Here is a 17357-nt window from a genome sequence, read left to right as displayed (position 1 = left end):
CTCAGTGCTGCTCGTTCTGTGCAGCGTCCCGCCCTTCCCCTGCCTGTCAGGGCTGTGGGCGGGAGGAAAGGAAACTAGGCCGCAAAAAGCCGGGGACTCTAGTAATAAACGCGGCCGCCGTAAAAGCGCGGCCGGCGTGAAAGTCCCCGGCGCACTACAAGTCCCAGCCGCGCCGCAGTGTTTCCATGGCCGCGGCGGTCAGTGCGGCAGTCCCTATACATGTAATGGCACATATTAACCCGGTCAGCGCCGTGGTCCCCGGTGCACTAGCACACCCAGCAAAGCTGGAGTGTTGCTGTGCGCGGTCCCCACCGGGATACAGAGTACCTCCAAGTAGCAGGGCCATGTCCCTGAACGATACCCGGCTCCTATCCAGCAGGCTCCACAGGAGTTGTGGATGAAGCGCGGTCTCAGTGCCTGGAGACCGATAGGATCCCACTTCCACCAGAGCCCTAAGGGGGATGGGGAAGGAAAAACAGCATGTGGGCTCCAGCCTCCGTACCCGCAATGGATACCTCAACCTTACAACACCACCGACAAGAGTGGGGTGAGAAGGGAGCATGCTGGGGGCTCTATATGGGCCCACTTTTCTTCCATCCGACATGGTCAGCAGCTGCTGCTGACCAATCTGTGGAGCTGTGCGTGCGTGTCTGACCTCCTTCGCACAAAGCAAAAAACTGAGGAGCCCGTGGGAGCACGGGGGGTGTATAGGCAGAAGGGGAGGGGCTTAACACTTTTAAGTGTAATACTTTGTGCGGCCTCCGGAGGCATAGCCTATACACCCAATTGTCTGGGTCTCCCAATGGAGCGACAAAGAAAACAAAAACTCAGACATACTGCAAACTCACAGGAACAAACAGTAAGAAACTAAGAAGAAAAGCAAGAGAAGTAAGGCTGCAACAAAAGGACAAACAGGGTTAACACCACAACCGCTCACAGCAATGAAGTACTACAACCACCAGTTAAGTCTGGATCACAACATCTCACCAGACTGGTATAGAAAAGCTATAGCTGGCATAAAAGTATGAGTCCAGCCAGCATATATAGGAGAGGAGAGAATGTGACTGGCTCCTCCACAGCATGTGATCAAAGAAGACTAACAAGCAGCCCAGCAGAGATCAACTCTTGCTAGCCTGCCTATGAACTACAAGTCTGTGGGTTGATGCCCGAGTCTGCCTGCGCTGATCACTGTCATCAGAGAAGTGTGCATGTTCCAGAGTCCGTAGTCTCCACAGATCCTGATGCCGCCATGACAGTCGGCAGTGTTTGTAATACCCTCCTTATGACAGCCCTGTATAGTAAACACTCTCATTTTCAGACCCCATTAATATTTTCTTTATGTTACTAGAGGAAGCTCTTCTCTAACAAGTGACTGTCTGGATCATGGTGACACAGATGGCAGTGCAGGACAGCTTCAGTGAGGAGCATTTGTGTTGCAGACTCGTGTTATTCTTAAAAATGTTGCAACCCTGAGACCATTCAATGTTCTTGCCATTTGTTTTGGTTTTTGCCTCCATTTAAGATAAGCAAATAAACTACTCATCACATAGCCAGTCTTGGTCCTCAGGAGCTGCCTTGTACAGGAGGAAGAAGAAGGTGGACGGCGCTGGCAGTGAGCACTGCTTAGCACAGCATTTACAGCTAATTACAGGAGCTGCTGAGAGCGGCGGCCATGACTCACTGCTACACATCTAAATTACAAAGGTATAGTTTGACAGCAGCAGATAGGCAGTTTGTTATGTGACCCATCAGACCAGCCCACCAAGCTCCTGCCCGTTGGGGCAGATTGCCAATCCGGGTCTGATAGGGTTAGAAATATACCTCAACAAACAATATCATATATGACAGACTTAGATACATAGCTCATAAGTTGGAATCATACAAGATAAGCTTAGATACAAAAGCTCAGGAGACAGTATCACACAAGATAGGCTTAGATACAGAAGAAGTACAGCAGACGGTACATATGACAGCTATAGATGCACTAACCAGGGGGTCCCTGGATGAGAGTGAAGGGATGCGTCAGGGCTTTCCTTACAGCTTCTGTCTGACTGGTATTTAAACCAGAAGAAAGCTCAGGGACGGTGAACGCGTTTTGGTTCTTGAACTTCACGTTCAAATCTGTAATATAGAAATGAAGTAATTACTATGTACATCTGACACGTCACCTGCCATCAATACTATCACACTGCACATTCACCCCTTTTATTATTATTATTATTATTATTATTATTATTATAGCGCCATCAATTCCATGGCGCTTTACATGTGAAAGGGGTGTACATAATAGGGGCAAGTACAATAATCATAAACAATACAAGACACAGACAGGTACAGGAGGAGAGAGGTCCCTGCCCGCGAGGGCTCACAGTCAACAAGGGATGGGTGAGGATACAGTAGGTGAGGGTAGAGCTGATAGTGCGGCGCTGTATCAGACTGAGGGTTATGGCAGGTTGTAGGCTTGTCGGAAGAGGTGGGTCTTCAGGTTCCTTTTGAAGCTTGGCAAGGTAGGCAAGAGTCTGATGTGTTGTGGCAGAGCATTCCAGAGTATGGGGGAGGCACGGGAGAAATCTTGGATGCGACGGTGGGAAGAGGAGATGAGAGAGGAGTAGAGAAGGAGATCTTGTGAGGATCTGAGGTTGCGTGCAGGTAAGTACCGGGAGACTAGGTCACAGATGTAGGGAGGAGACAGGTTGTGGATGGCTTTGTATGTCATGATTAGTGTTTTGAACTGGAGTCGTTGGGCAATGGGAAGCCAATGAAGGGATTGGCAGAAAGGAGAGGTCGGGGAGTAGCGGGGGGACAGGTGGATCTCGCGGCAGTCTACATGTCATCACCTTCTATCACCTTCTTCTGATCATTACGCACCTTTATCAGGAACCTGCTTTCCCAGGACAATACATTTCGCCAGGTCTGAGGCGCTATTTAGTTTATTCACAGCCTCCTCCTTTCGTCTGAAGGAATAAAGGAATAAATAACAAAGATGAGGCAATATAGAAAAAAAATGTATACACGTGTAAATATATATATATTCTGGAGGCCAGCTCCTACTCACTGTAATAGCAACTGAGAAAAAAGGCTGACTCTAATGACCTCACTGGGACATACTGATCTGCTCATCTCTACAGGGCTGGGATTCATTGGTGACTTGTCACAACTGTTGTAAAATGGAGATGGTGGGTGAACCGCCCCCGCTGCCGTGCAGAGATGAATCAGGAAGGTCCCAATAAGTGATTTATTTGAACGCGTTTCAGAGTCAGGCTCCTTAACCCCTTAACGACCGCGGGCCGTAAAATTACGTCCTTCCGGTCATAATGTTACTGCCCGCGGTCTGCCGGCAGCATCATGCTGTGATCGGCACACATCTCAGCTGATTTTCACAACTGAGATGTGTGCCTGCTAGGCACGAGCAGAATCGTTATCTGCTCGTGCCGTTTAACCCCTTATATGGCGCTGTCAATATGTGACAGTGCCATTATAAGCGCGATCGCGGTAAACATTTACTTACCGCCCGATACCGGAAGTCACGTGACGCGATCAAGTGACTTCCGATAGTTGTCATGGTAGCACAGGGTCATGTGATGACTCCTGTACTACACCTGACTTGCTTTCACTTTTCACGGTTAGTAGTTGGGTGAAGCCATTTATTGTCAAACTACTGTGTTTTCTCTTTTTAAATCATAATCACAACTAAAAACATCCAATTGACCCTGATCAAAAGTTCACATCCCCTGGTGATTGTGGCCTGATAACTTGTACAGAAGTTGACACAAATTGGTTTGAATGGCTAATAAAGGTAACATCCTCACCTGTGACCTGTTTGCTTGTAATCATGGGTTGTTGGTTTTTTTTTTGTTTTTTTTCTCTCTCTCTCCCTCCTCTCTCTCTCCCCATTCATTTACATGGCCGCGGATTCTGGATCGGATCTGGACTTCGGCGGCAACCCCATCCGGATACGCCGGACCCAGATTATGACCGATCCGCTCAACTCTACTAGTAATCAGTGTGTGTGCATAAACGCAGAGTGAGTTTCTGGGATCCAGACAAACTCTTGAGTCTTTCATTCAGCCACTGACATTTCTGGATTGTGAGTCATGGGGAAAGCAAAAGAATTGTCAACGCATCTACGGGAAAAGATAGTTGAACTGTATAAAACAGGAAAGGGATACAAAAAGATATCCAAGGAATTGATAATGCCAGTCAGTAGTGTTCAAACTGTGATTAACAAATAGAAAATCAGGGGCTTTGTAAAAACCAATCCACGATCAGGTAGACCAACAAAAATTTTGTCTACAACTGCCAGGAAAATTGTTTGGGATGCAAAGACAAAAACACAATTAACATCAGCTGAAATACAGGACTCACTGAAAACTAGCGGTGTGGCTGTTTCAAGACTCACAATAAGGAGACAGTTGAAGAAAAATGGGCTGCAAGGTCGAGTCGCCAGAAGAAAGCCATTACTGTGCAAATACCACAAATTATCTAGCCTACAATACGCAAAACAGCACAGAGACAAGCCTCCAAACTTCTGGTACAAGCTAAGTTGGAGTGATGAGACCAAAATCAAACCTTTTGGCCACAACCATAGATGTTACATTTGGAGAGGTGTCAACAAGGCCTATGATGAAAGGAACACCATTCTTACTGTAAAGCACGGAAGTGGATCGCTGATGATGTGGGGATGTGTGAGCTACAAAGGCACAGGAAATTTGGATACAGTTGAAGGAAACATATGAATGCAGCACTTTATCTGCAAATACTAGAGTCAAATGTGCACTCATCAACCCAGAAGCTGCGTATGGGACGTACTTCGACGTTCCAACATGACAGAGATTCAAAACACAAGGCTAAGTCGACCTGTCATTGGCTACAGCCGAACAAAGTGAAGGTTCTGGAGTGGTCATCTCAGTCTCCTAACCTCAATATCATTGAGCCACTCTGGGGAGAACTCAAGCCGCAGTTCATGCAAGAAAGCCCAGGAATTTACAGGAACTGGAGGCTTTTTAATAAGAAGAATGGGCAGCTTTACCATCTGAGAAAATAAAGAGCCTCATCCACAACTACCACAAAAGACTTCAAGCTGTCATTGATGTTCGAGGGGGCAATACACGGTATTAAGAACGGGGGTATGTAAACTTTTGACCAGGGTCATTTGGATGTTTTTGGTTGTCATTATGATTTAAAAACGAAAAAACACAGTAGGTTGACAATAAAATGGTTTCACCCAACCACTAACTATGAATGGGAAAAAATGTTATGTTATCATTCATATTCTCTGAAAAAAGACCAAGAAAGCAAAAAATCTGCTGGGGTATATAAACTTTTGAGCACAACTGTATATATATATATATATATATATATATATATATATATATATATATATATATATATATATATATATATATATATATATATATATATATATATATGTGACATGCTGGTGTAAGGAGAGTCATAGGCTTCTGGGAAATTAAATATGCAAATAGCCTCTTCAGACATTAAGAGGCACTGAAGAGGGGCAAACACCCCAAAACACATGTCCACTAATAGAGTATCAGGCTTGTCTTTTATCATAAGTCATGTGGCAACGCTTGTTAAAGAGTCGATGTTGACTTTTAGAATTGCGGCTTCCAGTTGAAGTCCTTCTTTCTGAAGAGCCTATTTGCATACCCCAGACAATCATTGCATGGCCTATAAGTCTTCTTACACAGGCATGTCACTCTCTACGAGAAGAGATGTTACTCCTTAGATTACAAATATTGATATTTTAACTTCCCAACAACTTTTCAGCTTACATTCACTAAATGTATTCATTATGTCAGTTAATCTTGAAGCAAAAATATTCAGAAACTTTCTAATATACTTAGTCTTTCAAATATATTGTACGTTTCAGGGTCTTTGTTTGGGTTCAGCCAAGACATTTTGATTGCTTCTACTGGTTGAAAACAAGTTCTGACCTGGTACTTCTGACAGCTGAACGTTTGTTAGTTAGTGATGGGCGACTAGCAACTATTCGTGTTCAGATTATTCATAACGAATCCCAAACTATTCCGGTATTTGTCACGAATAATGAACCTAATGCAAGTTGATGGGGAATCTGTGCATTTTTCTTGTCGTGACGAATTCTGGAATAGTACCGTATATGCCGGCGTATAAGACGACTGGGCGTATAAGACGACCCCCAACTTCTGCCCTAAAAATATAGAATTTGGGATATACTCACTGTATAAGACTACCCCGCTCCCAAATGAAAAAAAGTCTGCTTTGATTGCAACATGTTAATTTTAATTCCGCGAGAGTCGTACAATATGTTTTTAAAGGGCCATTGACAGATCAATTGCTCCAATGTTCACTTAGTACAGCAAGGAATGCTCCTCCCTGCTGTATAAAGCCACAACTGGACTGAAACAATGGTACTACACTCTGCTACAAACAGACACACACAACTCTGCTACAAACAGACAAACACACACAACTCTGCTACAAACAGACAAACACACACAACTCTGCTACAAACAGACAAACACACACAACTCTGCTACATGCAGACAAACACACACAACTCTGCTACATACAGACAAACACATACAACTCTGCTACATACAGACAAACACATATAACTCTGCTACATACAGACAAACACATACAACTCTGCTACATACAGACAAACACGTACAACTCTGCTACATACAGACAAACACGTACAACTCTGCTACATACAGACAAACACATACAACTCTGCTACATACAGACAAACACATACAACTCTGCTACATACAGACAAATACACACAACTCTGCTGCTCTGTGGGGCCTGCACCCGCGGCTCGGCGGGTACAGCACCCGCGGCATCGGCGGGGGGGGGATTGGCAGGGCATACATCTGGGGGGTTAGAAGCAGCTCACCGGGGCCCATAATGGGCACAAGTCCCCATGTGTTAGATATCTCCCCCATAGTGCTGCCCATGGCCCCTATATAGAACGCACAAGTCCCCCTGTGTCAGATATCGCCCCCATAGTGCTGCCCATGGCCCCTATAGATCGCACAAGTCCCCCTGTGTCAGATATGGCCCCTAGGCTGCTGCCCAAAGTAAAATAAAACCCTCTTTCCTTACCTCCTCCAGCGCTGAGCTCCCTCCTGTCTGGCTCCGTGCTTCTGTTCTTCCACTTCCTGGTTCTCAGTGCGGTCATGTGATCGGCACAGCAGGCTGAGCTCTCTGCCTGCCTGATCACAGTGGAAGCAGGGACACAGGGAGAAACGCTGCAGGGGTAAGTAAAGCTTTTTTATTTTAGAATGAGCAGCAGCCTGGGGGCCAAATCTAACACATGGGGGCATGTGCGATCACACTGGGACGCAGGCTCATAGAATATGCACCGCTGCTCCAGCCCCTCACTGCGTGCGATTTCAGCACCATTGGAGATGGACAGCGGCTGTGCATATTATATGAGCGGGTGCAGGAGATCAAAGGATGCAGGCCGCAGCGTTCCCCTGTGCTCCAGAGCTGCTGCCCCCACCTCCCCTGGACGCTGCAGTGTACATACACCCCCCCCCCCCGTATATCCGGCGTATAAGACGACCCCCCACTGTAGCCATTATTTTAAGGGGGTAAAAAGTCGTCTTATACGCCAGTATATACGGTACTCGGTATTCGGTAAGCATTATCCGAACACAAATAGTTACTATTCGCCCATCACTAGTTACAATACATCCATTACATACACTACAGATCAACAGCACAAATCTTTCCTATTCTGATAGTTTGTTACAATGTATCAATATCGGTAAAATTTATCAATCTGGTTTCACAGGGGATTGTGTAAACTGGATACAACTGTAATAAACACTCAGATGCAAGATAGATTAGGTTTCTACATCATAAATTGGAAGATTTACTATTTAGAGGTTTAGGATTTTTTTCTTACATGTCTGGTAGCAACTTTGGTATGATTTCCACAGTAAATCTGGCTTGCTCTTTGAAGGCTGCATTGGGGACATCCTTCATGGTGGCCTGGTGTATAGAGAAAGCCACACTGCCACCATCCTCTTTGGAAACCTCGTTTTTTACTTTAGTCAGACCATGTGCCACCCATGTGTAGCTGTCATATTCTGAGGGATCCGAGGTACTGCATCTCTTCAGATCTTCCAACCGAATGCAAAGATAACAGTTTCGAAAGTCCATTTCAAGGTCACAATCTTGAATTATACTAGGGGACAGTTCAAAGGATCCTTCAAGTCTCACCGCTTGCGTGTTCCCACCCATTTTATTCCACTTCACAGGGACATCTCTCAAGAATATTCCTCCACCTTCACCCACAGCTGAATCCACTGCGTCCATGGCACAAAGTGGTAACCACACTGACTGGTACTCTTTAATGGTTTGGTATCGTTTAAGAGGAGCTTTTTTGGCCAGACTGGAGAAGCAGTCAACGGGTCGAGATGTATGTTCCAAGCAAAGTTCTATTCCTGGTGCCGGAGAACAGAGCTGTGGACTCGGCAATGGTAACCCGTGGTCAAGTACGCTGCACAGCTGGATAGGAAAAAAGTTCCCGGGGTGCAAATTGAGCGTGATTTCCAAGAAGTGTCCACAAGGACTTTGAACCACAAAACTCATAGGATCAAATTTTTCAATTCCTTGACTTAAGGCGTTTATTGCCTGAGATGTCTTCCCTTGGCTAATTGCTAAGACTGCTTCATGCCAGGCTTTGGGATTAAAGGAGATCATGTCTTTCTGTATATTGTATTTCAGAGGTCTTTCTCTGTAGGTGGAGTATGAATATACTCTACGTTTCCAAGACAAACTGGAGCCATTTTCTATAGATGTTGGTTGATTAACTGGCTGCAAAGTGCTATAATCCAGTGACATTGGACTCGACAAGGAGTCTCCATTAAGTGGGAAAGCTACCTTAACACTTTTATTCCTGGCATCCGCACTAATTATCACTGCCACTTTTTGCTGCACTTCTTTATGGAGGGATATTGCCAATTTGAGTGAATGACCCCGCTTTTCATAGGATGACTCCTTTTTCACCCTCAAATCAAAGTTAAGGCAGACTAAGTCCATTTCCTTTGGGGAAATAAGTGATATTGACATTCTTCCTAGATCTCCTTGGAGCAATCTCTGTACCACAATATCCATGTAACGTCGAAGTGGCGATGAAGCCCAGGTATAGGCACATAGCTGGAGGGAGTAATGCCCATTGGCATTTGGTGAGCCTGCCTGGATGAAAAATGACCGACCCAGTTGGGTTCTAAATTCTCGAACTGCATAGCTCAGCTGAGGGTGCAGATCTTCAGTGGCTAGAAGGTCGGTGATTCTGGTATGATCTTGCTTGTCTGCTGCATCTTGCAGCTGCTTCCAGACTGAAGTCAGCATGTTGAATTTATTCTTAGATGAGGGACTTGGTAATTCGCCAACATCAAGCAGATGGTGTGACAAGTAGGCAGAAAATGGTAAAAGGTGCTGAAACTTGGTTCGTAGCTCTTCCATCTTTGGAAAGCTTGGTCCATTCTGGCATCGTACTGGTGTGAGATTCATGAATTTGTCTTTGCTGGTTAGATAATCTGCCACCCAGCTGTTGTACATAATCATCAATTCCTCAATCATCAGTTGAGCTTTTCTGAAACCCGGGGGACGATCTTCATCAGGCTGTTTGTAATTGGCAGCTTTCTCCAGACGGCACGATCGATGGACATCTGAAAAGTGCCCTGCGATACATAAGCAACCCTCTACTGTGCTATATGTTGGAGGATCTTCAGTCTTAGCTTGCAGAATTGAATTGGCCTCATCATAGGATAATTGACGCTTAGAACAGATAATGGTGTGACAAAAGTAGCCGTCCACCATTTCATGAGTGTCCTTCTTCACTCTCACAAAAAGCGATATTGCCAGCCTATCCACATTAGGCATAAGGCTACAAAGATCTGAACACAACTTATGTGGCAGCATATGGACCGCATCATGTATGGCGGAGTAGAAAGTAACGCCTCGTCTTTTGGCTTCATGGTCTAATGCACCACCTTGGGGAATAACAGCAGCAAGGTCGGTGATATGAACACCAATCTCGTAGTACTCATCCAGGTCTTGTACAGAGATGGCATCATCCAAGTCTTTGGCCTCTGGAGGATCCACAGTGAAAGTAATAATTTTTCTGCAGTCCTTTCTGTCTTTGTCCTTGGTGCAGTAGGTAATTTTTTTTACTTCTTCCATGACCTCTTTAGGGTAATCACTGCCATTTTCAATACCATATTCCAGGTTCAGGATGTTAAGGCCTTGATCTAAACTTAGCGCTGGTGGTATAATGCGGTTTACGATGCCCAGTGGATAGTAGTAACCTTCTCGCCAACAGAGCACTTCCACCAGGAACAATTGTCCCTGTCTCGTTTCGTCGGTCAGTTTCTCAATACGTTCAGTAATAAACTTCCCATCTTTCAATGTACGGATAGGGATTAGGTTTGGGTTTCCTTTGCAAGGTAGGCAACAAATCTTGGTAACAGATCTGTCAATGGGAATCATAATCTTATGATCCCTAGAGTCCATGACACATACAAAGCGACGATTTTCTTCTCCTGCCTCTAAGATTCCAACCACCTTTCCAGCTTGATTATTGTTTTGATTTTTGTTTGGAAATAACTGAACAACCACTTTGTCCCCACTAAATCCCAGACCACAGTTGAGGCGGCCAGTAATATTTATACGTCGGGAAGGCTGTTCATCAAGGGTAACAGCATAGCCACGGTCAAACATTTCCTTGATCAGTAGACAAATTTTGTAGGTATTTGGTTGCAACTTCAGGTATTGCTCAAGTTTATGCGTAGCAAAGTGGGTATATTGGTCCCTTTTTTGTCCTATGTTGTTTTTTGGCTCAATTTCCATTATTCCTTCCTCTGTCACACTGACAAAGGTCTCTGTTTTGCTATCGAGCAATTCCTGAAGTATGGCATCTTCAGCATTTATGTCCAAGTCAGATATCCAAGAGTCAGAGTCTCCATCAGTGTCTTCTTCTCCTTGCGGTTGTCTCCAGGCTTCCAGGTCACACACAACCTGTTTTATCTCCTCTACATTAAGGTCTGTTGGCACAGCGCTCCCTGCCTTCACACAATCCCGCAGGTAGTTCCTCCAGATACGACTGCACCCACCAAATGAACACAAGGCCACCACATCTCCAACTACTATGACCTGGGCACGAGCACGTGTCAGGATCGTGTTCAGAACTCGAGGATCGCAGAAAAAGTCTAAGCTGAAGGTAGAAGTGGATGGAGGTTGAACAGGCAAACTGTCCACAGTCCGAACAGTGCTAAGGATGATGACAAAGTATTCACAACCTGAAAAGGAGAATTGCAAGCATAATTAGTACCTTTACAGCAAAAGCTGAATAAAATGTAATATAAAGTACAACATGAGCAATATATCAAAATTGCCATTTGTTGAACAATTGGGCAGTAGGACGGGCTCAATTGTTACTGGGGCTCTGACAGCCTGACTATACAGTCCTTAACAGAAGTTCTGTCGCTTATCCATGTTATGTAAATAAAAGCTTATAACCTGACTTTAAATTCATCCATTGGTTTTATAAAATTACTCTTTTGAAAGCTGAAACCTCCCCAATTTGGTTTAGGTTATGAAAATAAAGTTGCTGCAAAGTTGAAATATTGATCATTTATTGAACACAAAGAAAGGTCAGATTTTGGCAAGACAAAAGGTTTTTCGCCCACAGAAAGTAATGTGAAATTCAAACAAATAATTAACTTCTAATACAAAGATATGTTGCATAACATTGGTGAATGACGTTGTGGTGCTATTAGAGCCATATTTAATATTTTGTGTGACTTACATGAACTTGAAGGACTGCAACCAATGCGGTTCAACAATGATTCATACAATTTATTGATGAAGTCATCAGGAATAGCAAAGAATGCAGTCTTACATGCCTCCCAGAGTTCATCTAGATTCTTTGGTTTTGTCTTCCAAGCTTCCTCTTTCATCCTACCCCAAACATGCTCAATGATGTTCATGTCTGGTGACTGAGCTAGCCAGTCCTTGAGCACCTTGATCTTCTTTGCCAGGAGGAACTTTGTTGCAGAGATGGATGTATGAGATGGAGCACCATCCTGCTGCAGAATTTGACCCCTTTTATGATTGGGAATGTAAGTGGTGGCTAATACTTCTTGATATTTTAGACTATTGATATTGCCTTCCACATTGCAAATATTTCACACACCCCCACACTGAATGTAACCCCACACCATGATCTTTCCACTACCAAACTTAACTGTTTTCTGGATCCATATGGGCTCCAGTAGGTCTCCTGCAGTATTTGCGGCGGCTGTGGTGTAATTTAACTGAAGATTCATCAGAGAAATCCACCTTCTGCCACTTTTCCAGCGTCCATCTGTTTAGCAGGCTGTGGGACTTGGCAAATGCCACACAGTTTTTTAATTGCCTTTTGTTAAGTGCTGGCTTCTGGGCACTGATTCGACCATAGAGGCCATTTCGAGACAGAATCCTACAAACTGTTCTAGTTGACACAGGGACTTGAGGTGACCAGGCCTTTTGGAGCTCTGCTGCAGTGGAAGAGGGTCTGGCTTTGGATTTTCTAACCAACAAACGTTCCTCCTGAGCAGTTGTCTTGTGGGGTCTGACGGACCTTGGCTTGTCAAAAACATCTCCAGTCTCTTCAAATCTTTTTTTTAATTCTTTGTACTTGACGCTGAGACACATTAAAGGTGCCAGCCACCTCTGCAGTGGATCTGGTCTTCAGCCTCTTGATAATCAAGGCTTTGGTCGCAGGGTGGATTTTTGGCATGTTGTCAGAGGTCAAGTTGCAGTTCAACTGAAGATCTGGGGTGCTGGGTTTCTTTTTATACATACCCACTAATTAAACAATCATTTAGTGAGCACAGGTGAGGATGTAAACTAGGATTGGGTGCATTATATGACAAGGCGACAAAACGTTTGTCTTGCCAAAATCTGACCTTTCTGTGTTCATTAAATGATCAATATTTTAACTTTGAAGCAACTTTATTTTCTAAACAAATTTGGGAGGGTTTCAGCTTTCAAAAGAGTAATTTATGAAACCAATGGATGAATTTAAAGTCAGGTTATAAGCTTTTATTTACATAACATGGATAAGCGACAGAGCTTCTGTCAGGGACTGTACAGTGTGTCCACCCATATCCTGTCCACCGCCATTAACTTGAGAACGGCGGCAGCTGTAGACATAGAAGTGGTGTCTAGGTATAGTAAAGTAGCCATGCGCTACACAATGAAACCACCTATAGCACCACCTGGTGGAAAACAACGGAGTTAGCATTTTTATCTTGAAAACAGAATGAGATAAAGAAAAAAAGTGAATTACAAACTTGTAGGGCATCATCAATTCAATACGAATTGACACCTTGCATACAGAAATGCTATGATTAGAACGTGTAAAACTCACAAGGCTGTGGACGTGAAGCAGTATCTCATGGAGACCTTCCAACAAGTCATTGGGTACGGTGGCTGCGTGGAGTGGCCTCCACGCTCACCTGACCTAACCCCATTGGACTTCTTTCTGTGAGGTCACATCAAACAGCAGGTGTATGCGACCCCTCCACCAACATTGCAGGACCTATGACGACGTATTACAGATGCTTGTGCAAACGTGTCACCTACCATATTGCACAACGTGCAGCAAGATACAGTATGCTGTCCAGAGTCCAGATGTGCATTACAGCTGACGGTGGCCACTTTGAGCATCAAAGTTAAATGAGCGCCATATGCGTGACCAGCATTCAATGTTTTGGGGGGTCATGGGTTTCATATCATAGCATTTCTGTATGCAAGGTGTCGATTCGTATTGAATTGATGATGCCCTACAATTTTTTAATTCACTTTTTTTCTCTCTCGTACCATTTTCTAAATAAAAATGCTAACTCCGTTCTTTTCCACCAGATGGCGCTATAGGTGTTTTCATTGCGTAGCGAATGGCTACTTTACTATACCTAGACACCACTTCTATGCCTATAGCTGCCGCCGTTCTCAAGTTAATGGCGGTGGACAGGATATGGGTGGACACACGGATGGAGTCATCAGCCTGGAGATCACAAAGTCAAATCTGTGGTTATATGGCTTCCAATAAAAAAAAATCCCTATGGATGTCACATAAGAGCTTAAAGGGGTATTCTCATGTTGTCTCTTGAGCAGTTCAGAGCAGTGCAATGTCCTCCAAGTTTCTAGTGGGGTAGGCTCACCTTGAGGGGACAGCTCTGGTAAATAAAACTGTAGCATTATTAGAACTATAAAGTGCAGCATAAGTCCTGCTGTAACACAATCAGCTATCAGTGGTTTATGCCTAGTCTACACTTTTAGCCCTGACTTTACACATAGAGGTATCAAGATACAAGCACACAGCTCCAGATACAGAAAGCTGTAATTAGGAGACCTGTTGTTAAAGCTGGTGACTGGTGATTTATAACTGTAGCTCTTCAGAAGTTGCAAGATAGTAGGAGGGAAGTGAGTAGTTAACGTCTGCATAGAAATCAATAATCTGGAGAAAGAAGGCTAGTATGTTAGGAGGCAACGTCTACATATAAATCAATGCTCTGGAGAATGGTGGCTGGTATGTTAGGAAGCAACATCTCTTCTGGAATGTAACTACTGTGCATTTTCCAGGCACTAGAGGTCAAGTTTCATGGAAACGAGCAGTAGACTATAAAAGATAAAATCATTGGTCTGGAGAGAGATGGCTTGTATGTTAGGAGGAAATCGTCTGCATAAAATCAATGGCCTGGAGAGAGGTGGCTGGTATGTTAGGAGCCAATTTCTCTTCTGGAATGTAACTACTGTGCATTTTCCAGGCACTAAAGGTCAAGTTCAATGGAAAAGACCGGTATACTATAAAAGATAAAACCTGTCATTGCAGGAGAATGATAGCAGATAGAAAAAAGTCAACTGCAAACCTGCTTATTTTCAAGAAGTCTAACAAATTAAAGCAATTTCAGGACTTCAGAATACCCTTTGAAACAGTTGGAACTGTTTCATTATAGGTAGAACGTACCAATAATGTTGCCGTAGTTTGCTACTGTGACACTATGTAGCCTGAGTTTGCGAAGCTCCTGTCGTATCAGCGTCACCTGGAAGTGAGGAAAAAAGTGAGACACTGGTTAAAACATCAACTATAATACTGCCCCCCCCCCATTTACAAGGAAATAACAATTATTAGAATGCCCACATTTACAAGGATATACAAATTATAATACTGCCCCATTTACAAGGATATAACTACTATAATACTGTCCCCTATGTACAAGTATAAAACTAAAACTGCCTCTATGTACAACAATGTAACTACTATGATAATGCCCCCTATGTGTAAGAAGATAACCACTGTAATACTGCTCCTATGTACAAGAATGTAACTAATATAATACTGAACCCATTTACAAGGATATAACTATTATACTGCCCCTATGTACAAATATAAAATTAATACTGCTTATACATAGAAAAATGTAACAACTAAGATACTGCCAACTGTGTGCAAGAATATAACTACTATAATATTGCTTCAATGTACAGTAATATAGCTACTATAATATTGCCCATATATACAAGAATATAACTACTATAATACTGCTCCCTATGAACAAGAATATAACTAATATAATACTGCCCCTATGTACAAGAATATAACTACTATAATACTGACCCTATGTACAAGAATATAACTACTATAATACTGCCCCTATGTACAAGAATATAACTAATATAATACTGCCCCTATGTACAAGAATATAACTACTATAATACTGACCCTATGAACAAGAATATAACTACTATAATACTGCTCCCTATGTACAACGATATAACTACTATAATACTGCCCTATGTAGAAGAATATAACTACTATAATACTGCTCCCTATGAACAAGAATATAACTAATATAATACTGCCCCTATGTACAAGAATATAACTACTATAATACTGCCCTCTATGTACAACGATATAACTACTATAATACTTCCATTATGTATAAGAATAAAACTACTATAATACTGCCACTATGTATAAGAATATAACTACTATAATACTGTCCCATGTACAAGAATATAACTACTAAAATACTGCTCCTATGAACAAGGCTATAACTACTATGATACTGACCTTATGTACAAGAACACAATAACTATAATACTGCCACTATGTATAAGAATATGACTGCTATAATACTGCTCCTATGAACAAGGATTTAACTACTATAATACTGCCTCCTTTATATAAGAATACTGATACTAGTATAAAAGTACTATAATATTGCTGCAATGTACAAAAATATAACTTCTTTAGTCAGAGCCAATATTAGATAAATTGTGGCCCTGGATGGGGCCCCAGATTCTACTGCACTAAAACAGCATTAGTCAGTTTGGTGCACTGAAGTGAGTTTTGACAAGTCACTAAACGACCACTGATCAGTAAACATTTACCAATTGGCCATCATTTAACCCCTTAAGGACGAAGCCAGTTTTGTACTTAATGACCAGGCCATTTTTTGCAATTCTGACCAGTGTCACTTTATGAGGTCATAACTCTGGAACGCTTCAACGGATCCCGGTGATTCTGACATTGTTTTTTCGTGACATATTGTACTTCATGATAGTTATAAATTTAGAACGATATTTTTTGCTTTTATTTGTGAAAAGAAGGGAATTTTGTTACTTACCGTAAATTCCTTTTCTTCTAGCTCCAATTGGGAGACCCAGACGATTGGGTGTATAGCTACTGCCTCCGGAGGCCACACAAAGCATTACACTAAAAAGTGTAAGGCCCCTCCCCTTCTGGCTATACACCCCCCGTGGGATCACGGGCTGCTCAGTTTTAGTGCTAAAGCAAGAAGGAGGAAAGCCAATAACTGGTTTAAACAAATTCAATCCGAAGTAACATCGGATAACTGAAACCGTTCAACATGAACAACATGTGTACCCGAAAAAAACAAAAATCCCGAAGGAAACAGGGCGGGTGCTGGGTCTCCCAATTGGAGCTAGAAGAAAAGGAATTTACGGTAAGTAACAAAATTCCCTTCTTCTTCGGCGCTCCATTGGGAGACCCAGACAATTGGGACGTCCAAAAGCAGTCCCTGGGTGGGTAAATTAATACCTCAAGTTAGAGCTGCAAAACAGCCCTCCCTTACGAGGAGGCAACCGCCGCCTGCAGGACTCTTCTACCTAGGCTGGCGTCCGCCGAAGCGTAGGTATGCACCTGATAATGTTTGGTGAAAGTGTGCAGACTCGACCAGGTAGCTGCCTGGCACACCTGTTGAGCCGTAGCCTGGTGTCGCAATGCCCAGGACGCACCCACGGCTCTGGTAGAATGGGCCTTCAGC

At 43.3% G+C, this 17357-nt stretch overlaps 1 protein-coding gene across 2 annotated transcripts in view; it reads right to left on the bottom strand.

Moving 5' to 3' along the window:
* Positions 1-17357, bottom strand: part of HELZ2 (helicase with zinc finger 2) — a 105428-nt gene that overhangs the window by 50032 nt on the left and 38039 nt on the right. For both annotated transcript variants that reach the window (XM_075350503.1, XM_075350504.1), the window contains exons 8-11: positions 15035-15110; positions 7922-11321; positions 2869-2954; positions 1990-2121 (exon numbers count right to left, since the gene is read on the bottom strand). In XM_075350503.1, the coding sequence (XP_075206618.1) occupies positions 1990-2121; positions 2869-2954; positions 7922-11321; positions 15035-15110 (3694 nt within the window). The remainder of the gene's footprint in view (positions 1-1989; positions 2122-2868; positions 2955-7921; positions 11322-15034; positions 15111-17357) is intronic.

The sequence above is a fragment of the Anomaloglossus baeobatrachus genome, chromosome 5 (genome assembly GCF_048569485.1).
Source record: "Anomaloglossus baeobatrachus isolate aAnoBae1 chromosome 5, aAnoBae1.hap1, whole genome shotgun sequence".
NCBI lineage: Eukaryota > Metazoa > Chordata > Amphibia > Anura > Aromobatidae > Anomaloglossus > Anomaloglossus baeobatrachus.
Note: the sequence above shows the minus strand (reverse complement) of the source record. Positions and strands in the feature narration are given on the sequence as shown.